This window comes from Rhinatrema bivittatum, chromosome 5 (assembly GCF_901001135.1).
Source record: "Rhinatrema bivittatum chromosome 5, aRhiBiv1.1, whole genome shotgun sequence".
NCBI classification, from domain to species: Eukaryota; Metazoa; Chordata; class Amphibia; order Gymnophiona; family Rhinatrematidae; genus Rhinatrema; species Rhinatrema bivittatum.
This window is the reverse complement of record NC_042619.1, coordinates 24547222-24565319: the sequence shown is the minus strand read 5'-3', so window position 1 is coordinate 24565319 and position 18098 is coordinate 24547222. Positions and strand designations below refer to the sequence as shown.

General features: G+C 46.4%; 1 protein-coding gene across 1 annotated transcript in view; it reads left to right on the top strand.

Annotated features, from left to right (window-relative positions):
* Positions 1-2475: 2475 nt before the first annotated feature.
* MAP6 (microtubule associated protein 6) overlaps positions 2476-18098 on the top strand; it is a 41925-nt gene continuing 26302 nt past the window's right edge. The window contains exons 1-2 of the mRNA XM_029602147.1: positions 2476-2685; positions 9182-9381. Coding sequence (XP_029458007.1) covers positions 2491-2685; positions 9182-9381 — 395 coding nt within the window. The 5' untranslated portion in view covers positions 2476-2490. The remainder of the gene's footprint in view (positions 2686-9181; positions 9382-18098) is intronic.

Below are 18098 nucleotides of genomic sequence, written 5' to 3'. Positions count from 1 at the left end.
TTAACGATTGCATCCTCGTGCAGTGGCGTTCCAGGGGGGAGGGGGCAATGCCCCTGGGCCCCCCCCCATCTGCCATGTTCCTGCCAACTTCAACTGCTGCAGGCTGAGCTCTTGTGCTACCTCGTCCCACCCACATGCCGAGGGATCAGGACACTTGGGTCCAGAGGGTAAAGGGGGAACAGCGGGACCTTTACCTTCTGTGCTTGGGGGGGGGGGGGGGGATCTGGGGTGGAGAGGACGTGGGTCTCAGAGGTCTCTCGCATGTTGGGTCAGAAGGGGGGATGAAATCTCCCGAGCTAACCAGCCCTTCCTCTGAGGGCCATTTCGCTTGGGAGATTTTGCGTGCTAAACCTTTTGCTTTAGTGCGCATGTTAATAGTGTATGCGTGTGCGTGCTGAAGGGACAATTATTTTGCAGGCTGCATGCAAAAATTTAGTTCATCACCCATTAAGTGGCTTAAAATTTGAAGCACAGTCATGCAAAAAAAAAAAAATTTTGCACGTTTTACACCTGGATCCCATTATATTGTAATTATATCCATACGAACAACCAAGGAACTCATTAGAGTCGTCGGTGTTTAACAAATTCCAAGTCATGTGGAAGCTCGGGAGTCATCAATATGAATGTCTAATCATTTCCTTCTAGTTATTTAAGTACTATGGTGATTAATAAGTGGATGTATGCTTATCATGTAGAGCTATTAATACGTCTATTCCTTGACTGGCCCAGTAACTCAGTGGGTAGGCGCTGTGCACTGCCACCTGGAAAGCCACCATGTCGACCCAGTGGTCAGGTCAGCCAGGGATAATGCCAGGTACGGAGGGGGAGGAGGAGGAAGTCAAGGTCATTGTTTAAGGGTGACGCCCAGCGGTTAGATTCAGGGCCCATGCTTGCAGGGTTCTGGAAGGTGCCCTGGCGCATGGTCCCCAGCCCGGCACCGATACTGCAGTGACGGGACTATTCCATGAGCTGAGAGGAGAGGGGATATAAAAACATTGCCGGGTAGCCGAGAATCGCGAGTGAGGTGCCAGATTCCAAACCTGGTTCCAATGGAGCTCGAGAAGCCGCTGGGCCAAAATAAATGAAAGAAAGAATGACTGAAAAAGCTGTTTTCAAGAGATAGCTTTCAAATTGTGCTATGACCTTATCGAAAGGGCTTGTGGCCTAGAAAAAAAGAGTACTGTTAGAGAAATGCCTCAGAGTAGGTAAATCGCCGGAACCACAAACCGTAAAGCAGACTTTTAATGTGGAGAATTCTGGCAAGGCATGCGTGGGGTTAATTCCGTAACAGCCCGCACGAATTGCATCAGTTTTCAAAGCAAAGCTGTAGCGGCTCATTTGCACAGGGAATCGTTTTACCAGAAAGTTGAAAAGCATGGGCTTCAATGCAAACCCCGCCCAGGCTCGCCCCCTCCCCATGATGTGCGTCAAGTTCTGTGCACCCGGCATGTCTGCACTAAATGTTACCAGCATGTCAGGGAGCCAGTTTTTTCTGTTGTTTGCTGATGGAATTTTGCTGGTGTACCTGTAGGCGCTTATGCCGGCTCGCGCCCAAAGACGCGGCCATTTTATCACATACGCGCGTATATGCATGGATAATATAAAACTGGCCACACGGGCGTAGATGTACATACAATTTTATATGGACGCGCACAGGTGCACGCAAATGCCGGCTCTACCGCATAAATAGGGGGGGATTTTATTAGAAACGCGCGCTGACTCCATAGCCCTTTTCCCACCATTTGCTCCCAGTTCACCCAGTTAGCGGATCAGATTTCCTAACCCCCCTGTTATTTAGCCTCCCTTTTTACCCTTTTAAGCCTGACCCTTAAAACCCCGCTGACTCGTAAAGTGACATGGTAGGGGACCCCGGCGCGCGCTTGTGAGCGTAAATACTTACACGCACATTTGAAGGTAACTTCCCGGTACGCCCATGCTCCGCCCCTTTTTTAAGTTTTTGATTTTTTTTTTTGCGTACACCGGGAGATACGCACAATGCGCGCCGGCCCGAGACCCATGCGTATCTCCCAACCTTCGCGCGCGTAGAGCATTTAAAATCGACCTTTTGGGTTTTAATGTGTTATTTACGCTATTCTCCGCCCTGAGCCTGGATTTTCTGAATAAAAGTGTACTCTAAATTCCAATACAAAGGCAGGGTCAGAGATCAGTTAAGAAGGCGAGGCTCGATTCTGGTGAGAACCAAGTTCCTGTTGCTAGTTGTTTAAGGTTCGTGATGAGCAAGATGCGTTCATGTCAGCATCACACAGTAGAGGTAGACAGCTGTAAGATGCAAAATATAATTTAGTGAAAACAGTTTTGTCTCTGTTGGGAGATAAATATAATAAATGTTGGGATGTCATACGACAGCAGAAGCTGCACTTCAGAATTGACATGTGGGGTCTTGCTATGTGAATAGTGCTTTGTATTTGATGGAATGTTAACATGGTGCCCCGTTCTTTATTCATCTCTAGAAATGAATTCAGGCCATGGATGGATGTCAAGCCGGTGAAGCCTATAAAAGCAAAGCCCCAGTACAAGCCACCCGAGGAGAAGGTGGTCCACGAAACCAGCTACAAGGCCACGTTTAAAGGAGAGTGCAACAAGCCGGTGTCAGGTGACAACAAAATCAATGAACGCCGAAGGATACGCAGCCTGTACAGCGAACCTTATAAAGAAATCGCTAAGGTGAGAAGCTCGGTATAGAGGACCTAGCCACCCTTTGATGCATGTCTGCGCATCCCATGAAATGCCCCCTCCTAGTCATTCCATCTTTTCCAATCGCAGTCTTCTGTTTCTGAAACCTAGCTAGGAATTATCCAGCCTAAAACCAAGACGCTAGCGCTCAGTCTCATTTCATGGGGAAATGGGGTTCTTCACAAGCATGAGAAGTCTTCTGCATTTCACTGAGAATAATTGATATTGACGACTTCAACATGCTGGCCCGCAATCCCAGCCTTCAGGAGCCACCCGCAGGCCGGCTTCCAGGGCAACTGAATGTTCCAAGTAATCTGGATCCCAGACCAAGTATAGGCAGGCACATCTCATGCCTACTCATTGTAGATATCCCGAAAGTGCAGGACCAGAGTTGGGTACCCTTGTTTTAAATTTTAACTCCATTTGCGTCTGGGGTTCCTCCTTTTTCTCTGAAAAAGAAGGAGGAAGAGATCGGAATATCTTCAAAAGGGGCAGCATAATTTTTTTTAGTTTATTTCTCTAAAGATGGTTATCCTGATGAGAGTCGCAATTGGGTCAAGTCACTGAGTCACGTGCCAGCTCTAAAGCGCTTCTTCCAGTCTCAAGAATATTTGAAAACCTTCTAATACCATCCAGTGACTTAAATGACCTTTGGGACCACCTCTTTGTGGATGCGTGTCTCTTTAGAATAGCTCGTCTGTTTTTATTCTTTCTTCCGTAGGAACATAAGATGTGCCAAGCTGGATCAGACCAAGAGTCCGTCAAGTTTAGCATCCTGTTTCCAACAGTGGTCGGTCCAGATCACTAGGAAATACTCGGTAGATCCATTCCTTGTTGCTCATTCCCCATCAGGGATTGCCCTGGTGAGGAGGTAGCGTACCTGGGCAATCCTGGGTTGGGAGCGTCCCAGCTCCCAACCAGCCCAGGTTCTGGTTGGGAGCTGGGACGTGGTGAAGTGGATCCATTGGGAGATCAGGAGGCGGAAACAGGAACTGGAATCATTGGGTTGACTTGAACAGGAACAAAAGCCAGATGAAACAGGAGTGTGGCTTCTGGGAGTTCCTTATATCCTGGCCTCAGTTTGGGACACACCCAATCCTGGGGAACCTTGGCTACGGAGGTTAATTATCCTCAGGCTCCCTCATGCATTAGCAGCCTCCGTGGCTCTATTGCAGGTTCCCAGCCTGTACTGCCATGGGTTCAGACCCCTCTCATCCCTGATAACTCTTAGGTAGAAGTTCTGGCTTTCCCAAGTCTGTCTGGCTAATAATTGTTTAAAGACTTTTCCTCCAGGAAGTTGTCCAAACCCCTTTTAAACCCAGTTATGGTAGATGCCTCAACCAAGTCCTCCAGCAACAAATTCCACAGCTTGATTGTGCACTGAGTGAAAAAATACTTTCTCCAGTCCATTTTAAATTTGCTACCTGCTAGTTTCACGGTGTGTCCCCTAGTCCTAGTGTTGTTTGAAAGGGTAAATAACCGTTCCTTGTTTACCTGTTCCACCTCACTCATGATTTTGTAAACCTCTATTGTATTCCCTCTTTCAGTTGTCTCTTCTCCAAGCTGAAGAGCCTCAACCTGTTTAACTGTTCCATCCCCTAAGGTTTTTATTTCTGTGGCGTTCAGCATTGTATTAATTGATTTTCATATTTTTAATTTTTTGACGGTTTCTGCTTCTGTTGCTTCTTTCCTATGGCCAGCTTGCATTAAGCATATCTTTTATGTATTTGTGTTGATGCACTTTAAATAATAGTTAATTGCTTTTGACTTAGGTCCGCCATTCAAGAAAATGGCTTCAAAACTGACCAGTGATTACAGTTACTGTTCACGCTGAATAAGAAGAGTTTCTCATTGTGGATGCCAGTGGGCTGAAATGCACAGAACATTTGAGGTCAAAGTCAAACCGTGCGATTTCAACCTTTTTTGAGTTTGGTAGAGTTTTCCAAGATTCTTTTGAGGAAATTCATCAAATCTTAAGTGGTAGATTTTTCCACGGATGTGAAGAATTCCAGTACCCGGTTTTGAACTTAATTGGAGAAAATGACTTTGATACGGGGGATCATTTATTGGTCCAATGGGGGTTCACCACAAATCTGATTTGTAGGCATCCCTTTTTTTTTTTTTTCATACAAATTTAGAATCGTGGAAACTATCACTGCAGTTTTCCCTTTAAATTCCACAGCCAGAGCAATGAGCAATGGAAAGCAAGTACGACTCCAGAATATCACCCCCAAAATTGTATCTGGAGCACTATTACATCTTGAAGGTGCACTAAAGCACCAGGTGGACATATTGGCCAAGTCCAGTCTGTATTCTATTAAGGGTTGTCCGGTTGAGGCATTGTTGGCATCACACTGTAGACAGTTTCGTGCCGTTTATTTAGGTGTACCTATGCTACCTGGGACCCTGTGAGTTTTGCTAACAACTTTATTAATACAGCCTTTAAATGAACATTATACGCTGAAGCTGACTTAGAAACAAAGTGTTTATTTAAAGGGGTGTTTTCCGGCCAGTTGGAAGGATCTGGAAGATTTCTTTGGATAGGAAAGTGCAGATTATTGATACCCATTATTAATCTATATGTTGCTGCATCCTGTTGGCTAGGAGGAATATTAGATGAGACTGCCGGTAACCATTGAACTGGAGTTGTTTTCAAGGTTCCAAAAATGGTCCTAATGATTGAGCAAAGTTGTGTGTGATTAGGTTTGGTGTGCCAGTTTAAAGCTTAGACAAGTGCACGATTCTCAGCTGCAGAGAAGACCAAGGCAAAGGCCGAGATGCAAAAATAGGTGAGGCTTAGCCTGACTGATGTCAGGGTGTGCAGGGAGGAAGAGGAAGTGAGAAGGGATCTTGATGTCAGTAAACTTCCAGAAGGCTCAGGCCTAGTCTAGGCCTTACTCTCCTGAAAACTGGCTCTGGTGACTTGGTCACACAGAGCTGCATTCTCGTTCACTGTTTTCCACGGCACATACATGCTGAGTGGATTTGTGGGTGAGAAGTAATGCTCTTTCCCTAGCGATGTTGTTACTGTGCAATCACGGCTACTGATATAGTAGGGCAGTGCTCGGTAATCTAAGAGGTTAGAATTATTCACACACACAGACACAGAATGGAATTATGGGGAGAAATAACTGTGAATGAAAAAATAAGGAAACAGTAAAAACGTGTGTGTGTGTGAGTATGGGAACATCTCTGGCACACACTTTTGGCATTTTCCGGTGAACTGATCTGCCTTGCTGCCTGATGAGCACATGCCTAAGCTACCGCTGGCTACACTGGTCATTTTACAGGGCGACATTAATTTTGCTATTGCTGTGTACGGTTTCGTGTATTGTCACACCTTGCAGCATTACCCATTAGAAATAGCGTGGGCCAGAGGTGCGCTTAAAGCAGAGGCCGTGGAAGAGCCATTCACGTAGAAGGACATCATTCAGTCGGTTTTCCGTGGCTACGGCAGAATCTGCTTCTAAAGCGGCAGCAGAATCACACGACGTCGCGGACGCCTTTTGAAAAGAAACGGCGGCCGTGCAGCAGCTCTGCCAATGGCGCCGTCTTAAAACGGGGCAGCACACAAAGGAAGCGTGGCCCTCGCAGCACATACGCATAAAACTCAGCGGATGCACGCGCTCCAGCAGCAAGTCAGAGGACAGAGTCGAGCGCTTGTTATCAAAATTCAATGTCATTCCCTCCGTCGCTGACACTGAAAAGTGATGGTCCTTGGCGATGGAAATGCATTAAGTTAGCCTAATGAAAAGGTATTGCCGTATTTTTTTTTTGTTTCTTTGCTGACCTGTACTTTCGTTTACGGTGGAAGGAGACCGGGGCATCAGGACATTTTCACCCATCTTGTCTCACTCTGCTGGTTCCCCTTTCGCAGACAGCCCCTAACTAGCTAATCTTTCTACATCCACGTCTATTCAGGATGCCTAGCGTTGGAGAAATGATAATTACCGTAGTTACTTGCAGCATCTAAATAAAGTCACAGAACTGCTCCTCTTCCACTGTTCAGGAGTTTTCTGTTTTGTTTTTTTTCTCTTGGGCATGTTAGAAGAATGAGGAGGTTGGGTCCAAACGATCATGTAAAGCCACCGAGTGTCATATAAGTGCCCTCCAGATAGGAAGCAGCCTCGTCAACAGGCAACACGGTGGCCTGGGTGGTTGGGAAGGAGGGTCCCCCCCATCTGATAACCTGGGCCCTGCAGGAGCAGCCGCGTGGGAGCTCACTCGACGCCGCTGTAATGGGAGCGGTGGCAGCACGGCATGCTTTCACGCCACCTCAGGCGGGCATCCAGGTCACCCAGCCCTGTCGACTGCTCGGGTAAGAAGAAGCTTCGTCTAGGCGGCACCTAACACAGTAGCACGACTCTGTTCAGCTGAGATCTTCAGAAATAACCATCACAGCTAATTATCCCTTTTGGCAACGTCCCCGTCTCTCCAGAATTCCCACACCAGGGGACTTGGATGAGTTTGCCTCTGATTAATTATGAGCGAGTAGCGGGGCGGGGGGAGAGCTGAGGAAGCTGATAAGCATTTAATACAATCTGCGTAGAATTACAAACCCTGTGCCCGGGTAGCACCGAAAGAAACAGAACTATTTAGGGAAACTCTGCAGGGATCCACTGAGCAGCCAGACCTAAGAAGGCCCTTGGGAAGGCCCAATAAATGGAACGAGACAGCTGGTAGGAGGCCCAGCAGCATGGGGGTGTACCTGGGCTCTCTTTTACTCTCACGTTGAGCGACAAGGGGTTTATGTATTTGTATGTGTGCTGGGGTGGTGGAGGGAGAGAGAGAGCACCATACATCACAGATTTTTTTTAAAATGTATTCAAGAAACCTGAGGTTATGGTAGATTTGATCAAACTAAATTTAGAAGCAAAATGTGGTTTTGTTGTATAAAATTTTGAATGTAAAACTTTAAAACAAACAAGAATGGTCAGGGCGCAGTGGGATGCATGCTACTTTGAAAATCCACGCATGCCACGCTGAGCTGTGGCATCTTCCATTTCATGAGTGTTATGGACCAGATGGTACCCGGCAACACCACTGTGAGAAATAATTCATCTTCCGGCTTTCTTTAGGGACTTGTTGCAATCACAGCCTATTTCATTGCAGTCATAAACTAGGGATGTGCATTTGGGAGAAACAAAATAGGGAATTTCATTGTCAATTCCTATTTTGTTTTGGTTTATTTTCAAAACAAAATGATTTAAAATACAACTAAATTTTGTTTTATTTTGAAAATCAAATAAAAAAAAGTCACCTGTCTAGGCTCGAGGCCAGGGCCTCACCTAGGGAATAGGCCAAGACCCAAAGCAGGGGCTGCAGCCAACGCCCGAGTGCGATATTGGGGGTCTCAGCCTAGGCCCGGGCCTGATGCTGGGGCTTCAACCGAGACCCGAACAAAGGCCCAGGCCTGAAAAATTTTTACGGGGTCCGGAAATTTCTCAACACCCAATTACCTTATCCATCAGGGATCCAACATCATTACCAGGCCAAAGCCTGACACCAGGGCCCCGTCAAGCCCAGGACCGGAGGCCACAGTGCAGACTGCATAGGACCTCTTCCTTCTTCTTCCTTCTTCAAATGATTGCCAGAGTAAATTAACTCTAGCACATTCTCCTCAGTAGAGGATGCCATTTGACGTTCGGCAGTTCAATTAACTGCCATACACCAAAATGGTGCCCTCTGCTGAAGAAGATGCACTGGAATTAATTTACTCTGGCACATCCCCAGAGGACGCAGTAATTTGAAGAAGAAAGTAGACAGAAGAGGACCTCCGAGGCCTGGGCTCCAGCTTTCAGGCTGCGGCCTGACCCTGGGCCAAGGCCCGAGCATTGGGACCTGGCCTCTGGATTGGGCCTCGACGTCAGGTCCAGGCTCGGGCCTTGAGGGGTCGGGACCAGGCCTTCAAGTCTGGGCTTTGTGCAGGGCCTAGGCCGAGGTCGCAACGACCTGCCGCAAGCTACGACTACGCAACGCGAGGCTTCAGCCTAGGCCTAGGCCTCGGATCAACCTAGACTGCGTTAAGTGGGGGCCAGGGAAGATCCTGACCCCAGCATTTTTCTGAGTGAAAGGGATGGGTGGATGGGGTTGGGAGGCCCCATTTCTTTATTTTTTTCCTATTTGTTTTTTTTTTTTAATGTTTATTTTGTTGTTGTTTTTTTTTTTTAATGAAATAAACAAAAGAAATATTAAATGAAACAAAATTCCTGGCAACCCCCCCCCCCCCCTAAAAATGAAATGAAAAATGAAACTAATTTATTACCCCTATCATAACCTAAGAGGCAGAAAAGCATCCTGTTGCTATAAAGCTCGGGATGCTGCTCGGTCGAGATTATCATTAAATTTTAACTAATGCTGCGCTGTAACTAACACTCTCCTCCCCCCTTCTCCCCTCCCCCACCCCCCATCCCCCCTCCCCCAATCCCATTTCCACCTTTTCTTTGTGTGTTTTCTGTGTTTGTGGGTTGTCTGTATGTCCGTCCAGGTGGAGAAGCCTAATGTTCAGACTTCCAAACCAAAAAAGACAACAACAGCAAGCCATAAACCAGCGAAAAGGGCCAAAGACAAGCAGATCACGTCAGGCCGGGCCGTCAAGAAAAAGAGCCCGGAGAGTGCCGGCGAGACAAAGCCAGAGGACAAGGAGAAAAGCAAAGAGTTGAACAATAAACTGGCCGAGGCGAAAGAGTAAATTTACATCGCACTTTTCTTTTCTCTCTTTTTTTTTTTTTTGGGAGGGGGGGGGGATGGGAATTAGGGCCACAAAATGAATTAGAGGCTTCTGATCTGCTCTCTTGATCTCACCGCATTAGATTTGTCTTTGAAAAGGGAGGAATAGCGAGGAGCCTTCCCCTTCCCGGATCCTACAAGACCTTGGCCGCAGAACAGAGCCAGGCAGAATGGGGGGGGGGGGGGAAGCAGAGGCGAGCGTGAGAGTAAATAAATCTGTGAGTGCGCGAGCAAAGTCTGGAACAGACAGCGTCTAAAGAATAGAAATTCAATCACTAGGCGCAGATCAAAGTGACTCCTGAGCAGTGCTCTAACTGCAAGTGATGGTTTTCTCCTCCTCATTTTTTTCTTCACCCCTCCCCCAGCCCTGCCATTTTTCGTTGCTGTCACCTTTTCATCCTTACGCTCACCCTGAATACCTCCCCGTTTTTAGACATAGATGAAGCCTGACTGAAGCTAGGCCCTTTGCTCTAGAAATGGGATGATGGTGTGTGACGTTTGCCTCCTCGTACACGAGTCACCACATTTTTGAGACAAGGATGACAGGGGGGCCTGGGGGGGGGTGGGGGTGGGGTTAACTAAGGGAGCTTCTGGGCTTCCAAACCCTTCCGCGCCCCCTCGCTCCTCTGCAGGCCGACTCCAAACCGCGTTCCTCGGGGGTGGGGACAGAATCTGCCTGTCACCCATCTGCCTTATCGAAACTCTTGTCCCCCTTCGGGGAAGCCGTGCGAAGCATGGGAGCAGGCCGGGATTTTAACTTCTCCCTTCCTTCCCCCTTTCCCCCCTCGACCGATAGCGGTGGGGCTAAACTCCTTCAGCAGAACAGTGCCCAGTGCTGTTTGGGGTTTCCCTAGCGTGAGGCCGGGCGGGTCGGTTCTGCTCCCGGCTGGCGGAAGATAAAGCCTGGAAGAGCGAGGAGAGCCACTTTCAACAAACCAGGGCTGCCTCAGGTCCGTCCCCCCCCCCCCAGGAACGTGCCAGCTTTATTCCCCCCCCCCCTCTTATAAATCAATGCATCTTCTGTTTGCTTGATCCTCATTCTGTTTCAGAAATCAGAGATTTATTCTGAAAACGAATTAAATACGAGGAAGGGCGCACGGCTAAAGACGCCGTAGTTTGATCTGGGTGGCAAAAAAACAAACAAACCGCGAGGCAGGGTCAGTACCACTGCTTGATAACCTATTCATGAACTCTTTTTAGTTTTCAAGATGAACGTAAGATCTCACAATACAGGGGAGATGTTTAGCAGAGGGGTACAGAAGTTGGTGTTTAGGCGCACCTATTTTTTTTCATGAAACTAATGCTGGCAGCACTGTTTTCTTCCACCTGTACTTTTGTCGCTGCGTTTCGTACCGCGCGGCAGCTCCCAGACACTAGTGATGATCTAAACTGTACTGTTGGACCAGTCACTGTTTAAATGCTGACTCTCTCCTATTGCTCTTTCCGTGCGCCTAACGGACAAATCCCGTTTCCGTGAGCGTCGCTCGCTTTCACCGTAGCTCGGTCTCTCTGTCTCGGCTGTGCAATTTATCTGGGAATTGCGCACACACACACACAAAAAAAGCAAATTAACAGAATGTGACATGAAACTTCATGATGGTGCTGCTGAACAGGGATGGGCGCGGGAAACAAATGTTTTGGTGGGGGCGTGGAGTTTGTTTTGTTTTTAATTCATTTTTTCATTTCCTTTGATATTTAGTTTCTTTATGAACCGAAACGAAATAAACAGAAGGGGGCCAGGTTTCTCCCTTCCTCCTGCAGTCCTCCCCGCCCCCCCCCCCCCATCCCACCAGCACTGTAGCAATAAAAAGAAATTACTCTCCTGGGCCTTCCCCATCTTTGGGAGTCAAAACTATCAAAATTGGGCAGGAGTGAGCCCCAGTCACTCCTGCCTGGCCGGGTCCCATTGTCAAAATGGCAGCAGCCGGCCTTGAGGTCGGTGCCACTCCGTAGTGTAGCCTCAGGACTGGCGGGCGCCATTTTGACAACAGGGCTAGAAGGGCAGGAGCGACTGGGGGGATTACTCGTGCCCAATTTCAACTTGTTTGAACCTATGGATGGGGTAAGATGGATATGAGAGCATCGGGGGATGGGGAAGGCCTGGGGGAGGGGTTAATTTTTCTATTGCAGTGGTGCTGGGGTGAGGGGGGCGGGGAGGTTTGCAGGGGCAGCAGGGGTGCAATCTGAAATGAGAGCAACGCCCCTCCCTGTTGGGGTTTTTCTTTTCCTTTCGTTTCGTGACAACCCGAAAGGAAGTGTTCATTGCAGTGTTCGTTTCAAAACAAATGCACGCCCTTCCTGCCAAATGGTCCTGTGAATTGAAACAGCCTACTCACAGGGTCAGAGAAGAAGCAAGCTAATTATTTGGGAGGACCAAGCTTAGTAGAATTAAGAATTTTATGAATAGGGCAGCTAAGGAGTGAACGATGAGGAAAGAAACGAAGCTCAGTATCTGGCAGTGTGCATTGTATGGATCGCTCCAGCAGCTCAGACAGCTTCAAGTGTAAGTATAATATTCTGAAACCAGTGGTCTGTGCCGCAGCGCATCAGTGTTAGAGTCAGAGTCGTGCAGGGTAAGATAAACTATCCAGGATGTGTACACGACGTTACCCCCAATGCTTGGGAGACAATCTGAGAAAAACCTCTAGGGATTCAGATTGTGGGAATTGTGATCTGAATGCAGTTTGTTGTTGGCTTGGCCTGCATGCTTGATGCTTCAAAGAGCCTGCTGGGTTTTTTTTCCCATTGATTAGGATCAGAGCTGTGCCAGGTATGTGGATGTCCTGCAAGTTGCTTCTGGCTGCAGATATCATGCAAAAGCCTCTCTAAACATGACAGTCTTGAGGCTGTTCAAACAACCATGCAGTTAAAAAGGAGAAGGAGATAGCACTCCAAATCTAAATAGCCAAAAGACTGGCAATTCACTAGTTACAAATTCTCCCCTGATAAACATTTTAGCGGTAAACCTTCCATCAAAACATAGCTTGATCTGGTAAAGGTCCATTGTACCCTAATGCATGCTTTGGATCTTGCCTGGTATATTCTGGAATCTCAGCCGCGCGCATGTTATAAAATCAGGGGTCGGCGCATGCAAGGGGGTGCACCTTGCACGTGCCAAGCCCTCGGTGAGACCAGCTGGCTTTCCCCGTTCCCTCCTAGGCCGCTCCAAAATCGGAGCAGCCTCGGAGGGAACTTTCCTTTGCCCCACCTTACCCTACCTGTCCCGCCCCCCAGCCGAAAAAAAAAAACCCGTACCTTTATCTCACATGTTACGCCTGCCAGAGGCAGGTGTAACTTGCACGTGCCGGCTGACTGCCGGCACGTGATCCCCGGCCTAGTGGCCTTGCAGAGGTCTCTGGCCCCGCCCCCAGACCACCCATTTTTTCAAGCCCGGCGCGTAAATCCTTTGACAATCTGCCCCAGTGTGCACTATATAGGAACAGCTCATACCATTTGCATGCACTATTTTTTTAAATGAGCCTAAATATTTTGGGGATTTTCAGGGGAATTGTGTATTTATTTCAGAGTAAAACGAACCAAAACGAAAATGTCTGATTCGGTTTGGATTACCATACATTTTAAAACAAATACACACCCCTAACGTGCCTTTTGGATAAGGTACTTTTATAGTAAAAATACCTTATATGCTGGAAGTGCAGTCACCCAATTGCCTGTAATTCTGCCCAGATTTATTATTAAAAGAAAAAAAATGTATACCTTACATTGTATAACCAAAAATGACGGGAGATCAAAATTTTGAGACAGATTTGAGATATTCCTTGCATATAATCTTATCGAGTGATTCCTTACTAGGTTCGCAACCCATGTGAAGCCCGGCATGTGAAGAAAGCATGTTAAAGATAATAGCATTTAAGTAGGCTTTTACACATCATTTATATGTGGACATGGTGCAGCACACCACACCTTGATAACTGCATGGTTAATTGAATATCATAAGGGGGGAAAAAAGCAAAAACATGTCCCAAACATGAGGGTCCCGGTTTCAGCTCAATAAACCTGCTAATATTGTCATATTCCTCTGCTTTTTAAGTAAAGCAATATTAATCGATGTTGACTCTTTGTTTTTATATTTTCATTCTGATTTTTCTCAGTTGTACTCTTCACCCCACCCTCTCCCCTTCAGCTCCCCTGTTTGGAAACTGCTGCCGCTTTCCTTATATCCCTGTCACTCGCTGTTTTACTTGATTAGTTTTCACAATATAACTAGGCCCTTTTTGCCTTTTCTGATTATACCTTCTCAGCAGATAGGGAGTGTCTAATTACTATTTTGTGGCCTAGGTTTTGTTGCATATCACAGATTGTCTAATGTAATGTGTTGCGCACACCACTCTTGGTGCTATTTCATTCTTGCTGTTAGTATGAGAATGACAAAATTATTAATGTATAATCAAATGATTGTGACGTGCTTGTGATCTTTGCCTGCTCAAAATCCTTCACTTATGAATAAATGCTGAAGACTATTTCCCTCTTTCTTAGTTTTATTGTTTAAATTTTGCTGATAGACTGCACGGTTAAGATAAATCAATCCATGACATTTTAAAGAGGTTTTTTTTTTTGGGGGTGGTGGAATTTTTTAGTTTGCCAGCAGCTACTTAAGTAGCCGTGTTGAAAGCTAAAACTTTGGAAGAGAGGAAAGCAGGAGGAGTAAGAGAGGAAGTCATTTGAACAGGTAACAGATAGTGGGAAGGTGCATGAACACTTTGGCAGGTTGGAGTCGTCGTTGCCATCTGAAATTGTGATTTTTTTTTTTCCAACTCGTTTGCCTTTCTGCAAAGTTCTGTCACCACCCCCTTATCGGAAACGCCAGCAGGACGCAATAATGCGCGCTCTGCCCAAACTGGGAAGAATGTTTGGACAGGACTGAGCGTTACATTTGTACAGTAGGAGCACAGTGCAGTGCATTTCTACAGTAGGAATCCATCTTCTCGCTGGTGAAGCAGAGCTGAGACAGAATCTGGCAAGAAGAGTACAGCCGCTGGCCCACCACATATTCTTGCTATCAAGTAGTAGAAAATCAGCAGTACATGCTACAAATCTACTCTTCTTTCACCTTTCATCCCTCCAAATCACATTAAATCTTCACTGATGGTAACTGTGCTGTCTGTACATAGGGCTGTGCATGTAAAATTGCCCCCTAAAACCCAAATCTCCCCACAAACCTCACCCGGAGATACTCGTGCCCCCTTTTACAGTAGTATAAACAGTTAACTTTTTTGTGAGACTCTCTCTTTCTCTTGCAGTATGAAAAATAACCTGCATTGCCATAATGTTATCATGTGTTGCAGTAAATACATATGCAGTAGCAGGAAAATTAGCCTAACCATACCCCTTTTTTTTTTATCTCGGGCACTATTTTTGCTATGTTTAGTTTATAGCAAAATGCTGAATCTAGGTGTAAGTTAGCTGGCTAACCCCTAGATTCATCAAAAAGTGTTACTAATGCCTGTGATAAGGAAAAGGGGTGTATTTATGAAAATTGTTAAATGACTTACCACACCATGCAATGGTCCCTATTTTTTGTATCCTGTAGGAAGAGAAAGAGACTATCTCTATAGGAGGGCCATCTAATAGGTAGAGGTGAGGTGTTTGTGGTACCAGTTTTGCATGTAGAATTTATTTATTATTTTTATATACCAACATATCACATCAGTTTACCTTCAGGTATTTCTCTATCACCAGAGGGCTTATAATCTAAGGTTTTGTACCTAAGGCAATGAAGGGTAAAGTGACTTGCCTAAGGTCACAAGGAGTGATAGTAGGACTTGAACTCTGGTCTCCTGGTTTATAGGCCACTGCTCTAACCACTAGGCTATTCCTCCTCCCTTAGGCTATTCTTCAGCACAGTACACCTTGGTGAAGATGTGATGTCATTTCGCGTGAGGAAAGTCTAAAAAGATGAAATTCCTACTATGTTCTCTCACCCAAGGTTGATGGACTCTATAACCGGGCACCATCAAGCTAGGGTGAGATAAGATAGTACAGAATTTCATCTTTTTTAGACTTTCCTCACTCCAAATGACGTCACATCTTCACCAAGGTGTACTGTGCTGTTCGTGTGTCTCACTCTACATGCAAAACTGGCCCTTAAATCACCACCAATACTTCACCTCGACCTATTAGGTAGACTTCCTCTAGAGATATAAATAGGTGCACATAGTGAAGCCCTCCCCAGAGGTTCTATCTCTCTCTCTCTCTTCCTTCCTCCTTGCACAGCCTAACACCACAAAAAAAGGTGTAGTTATTACCATGTAATATTGCCCCTAATTTAACTAAATCCCACCCCCTCAAAATTTGCGATACCATACTTTTTGTGCACGTTAACGCCATGACGCATTTCGATGAATGATGGGGTAAGTTAGATCTGCCATTGAGCAGGTCTGAATTTAGCTGGATAAATCTACCTGGCTTACTGTTAGGTAGCCGGGTGTATCCGGGGGCATGGCCATTCCACTGAGTATCCCAGCCAAGTTAGCCAGATATGTGTATCCGGCTCTCTCTAATCAGCTGGACAGCAGCTGAGTACCTGCCCCAAGGCAATTAATAATTTGCATAAGGCACCCACCACCCTGAAGCACACTCCATGCCAGCAGAATCCCTCAGCCCGATGGTAGTCACCACCCCCTCATGTCATCAGGGTGGGTGCTGCATGTAAGCCTTCTTTATTTAACAAGAAGGATGAGGTTAAGCACTGTAAGACCTCAGTCCTGCAAAATTCTTCCACCTTGTAAATGCTTGATAATCTGGAGATAACTGGACCATAGCATTTTTGTCTTATGCTGCTGCAAAATGTTTAAAAAAAAAAGGGAATAAAAAAACCTGGAGGAGAGACCCATTGCCCAGGAAAAGAAAAGGTGTGGCGTTTTTCAGTTATTAACAATGCTCTAATGCTTTACAGTGCATGGAACAGCTTTCTAGTAATATCTGACCCTGAAAGCTTTTTGCAAGGCTGAGCATTGCGAGGAGGGGTTGAGTTATCCAGCTAACCTAGCCAAATATTGGACATATCCGGCTAGGTTAGACGGATAACTGTAGGCCTGCTTCAGAGATATCTGGGTAAGTAGTGCAGGGGCCTCCCAGCCTGATGCCCATCTCCCAACCACATGTACCTACCCCCTACCCCACTCCGTGGTCCGAGAAAGCTGTCCACAACTTTTAAATCTGTAAAACTTTATAAAGTTCCTAAAAACATTCATCGCCGCTGGCCCTGGTCTCCTCTCTCCTTCCCCGCTAAAAAAATAAATAAATATTAATTTCCTGCTCCCCCACCCCGTCTGACTCCCTCCCACCCACCTGTTACCGCCAAACATGGCCCCCCCCCCCCCGTGTCGGGATCGCCGTCCTCTGCGATCCTGGCGGCTTCCAGCATTACGTAGGTAATAACGTTGGGAGCATGGATTGGTAGTGTAAAAACAGGCTTCCAGCGTTATTACCTGCGTACCTCTTAAGATATCCGGGTCAGCAGCGAGTTATCCGGCCACACCAGGCCGAAAAACCTTAGGCCTAACCAGCCAGATTCAATCACGGGCCAGTTAGGGTTATCGCTATCCAGCTGTATGTAGCCGGATCACTTTAAACAAGTATATTCAGCGAGACGTTTATCCCGCTGAATATATCCGGATAACTTGTCCTCTGAAAGGCCTACTGAGCGTTGGTCTCATCGATTATAACCATGCAGTTCAAAGATGTGACAATAGCAGTGTTCCGGAAAGTTCACATTTACAATAAATACCCCACCAGGACTGCAGGCCGCAGGAAGTGATGGATCCAACCTGCCTTTGTTTGTTTAGCATGCAAAGGGGATTTGTTGCTCTTGAGCCTGAACAGAGAAGCAGATTTGCGCACAGACAATTATTGAACTAAGCGGAGGATTTGTTCACAGGGGGACCCCATCAAAGCTAGTAATCCCCAAGTGCAAATTCTCACTCCAGTCAGACAGCAGAAAGATAAAGCCGGCCTGGCCACGAGGAATGGCTGCAGTGAGCGTTCTGCATTCTTTCTGTATGGGCAAGAATATGGGAACGTTTCCTGCATCCCAGTGAAGTAAAACTATCCCAGGCAGTGGCAGTCTCCTGAGTATTTATGCATTGGCAGGCAGAGCTAAAATGCACAAAAGCCAAACTGAAGGTTGTATCCTGAGAAGACAAATATTGGTATTATAAAGTGGATGAGATTAAAAAAAAACAAACAAACACTTATGTGTTTCTTTTCTATCATGTACTATGTTACATGGATGATTTTTTTTTTACCTGATTGATCAGCCATTTGTGTATCAGCTAATGCCAGGATATACCATATCAGAAGAGACTCCTTGCTGGTACAGACTAGGTCGAGAGATATTTCTATTTAGCCTTTCAAACGTTTCCTCTACTCCATTTCTCTGTAAATATTAGTGTAAAACATGGCTTTGCTATTTTGCTGTTTCTATAGTCAGGAGGCTGAACCCCAGACTACATGCAGGTGTCAGGCTTGCATTCTGCCCAGGCCCCTGAGGCTGTAGGAGTATGATGTGATTTGCCTGAGATCACAGTGAGCCTCCAGTGACAGAAGCAAGATCTGCCTCCTGCTCTCCTGGATCCCAGTGCCTGATATACTAACCAGGATGTCAGCCACTCTTACCCCAGTCTCTCTCCGTTGCACGGAGGGGGGGGGGGGCG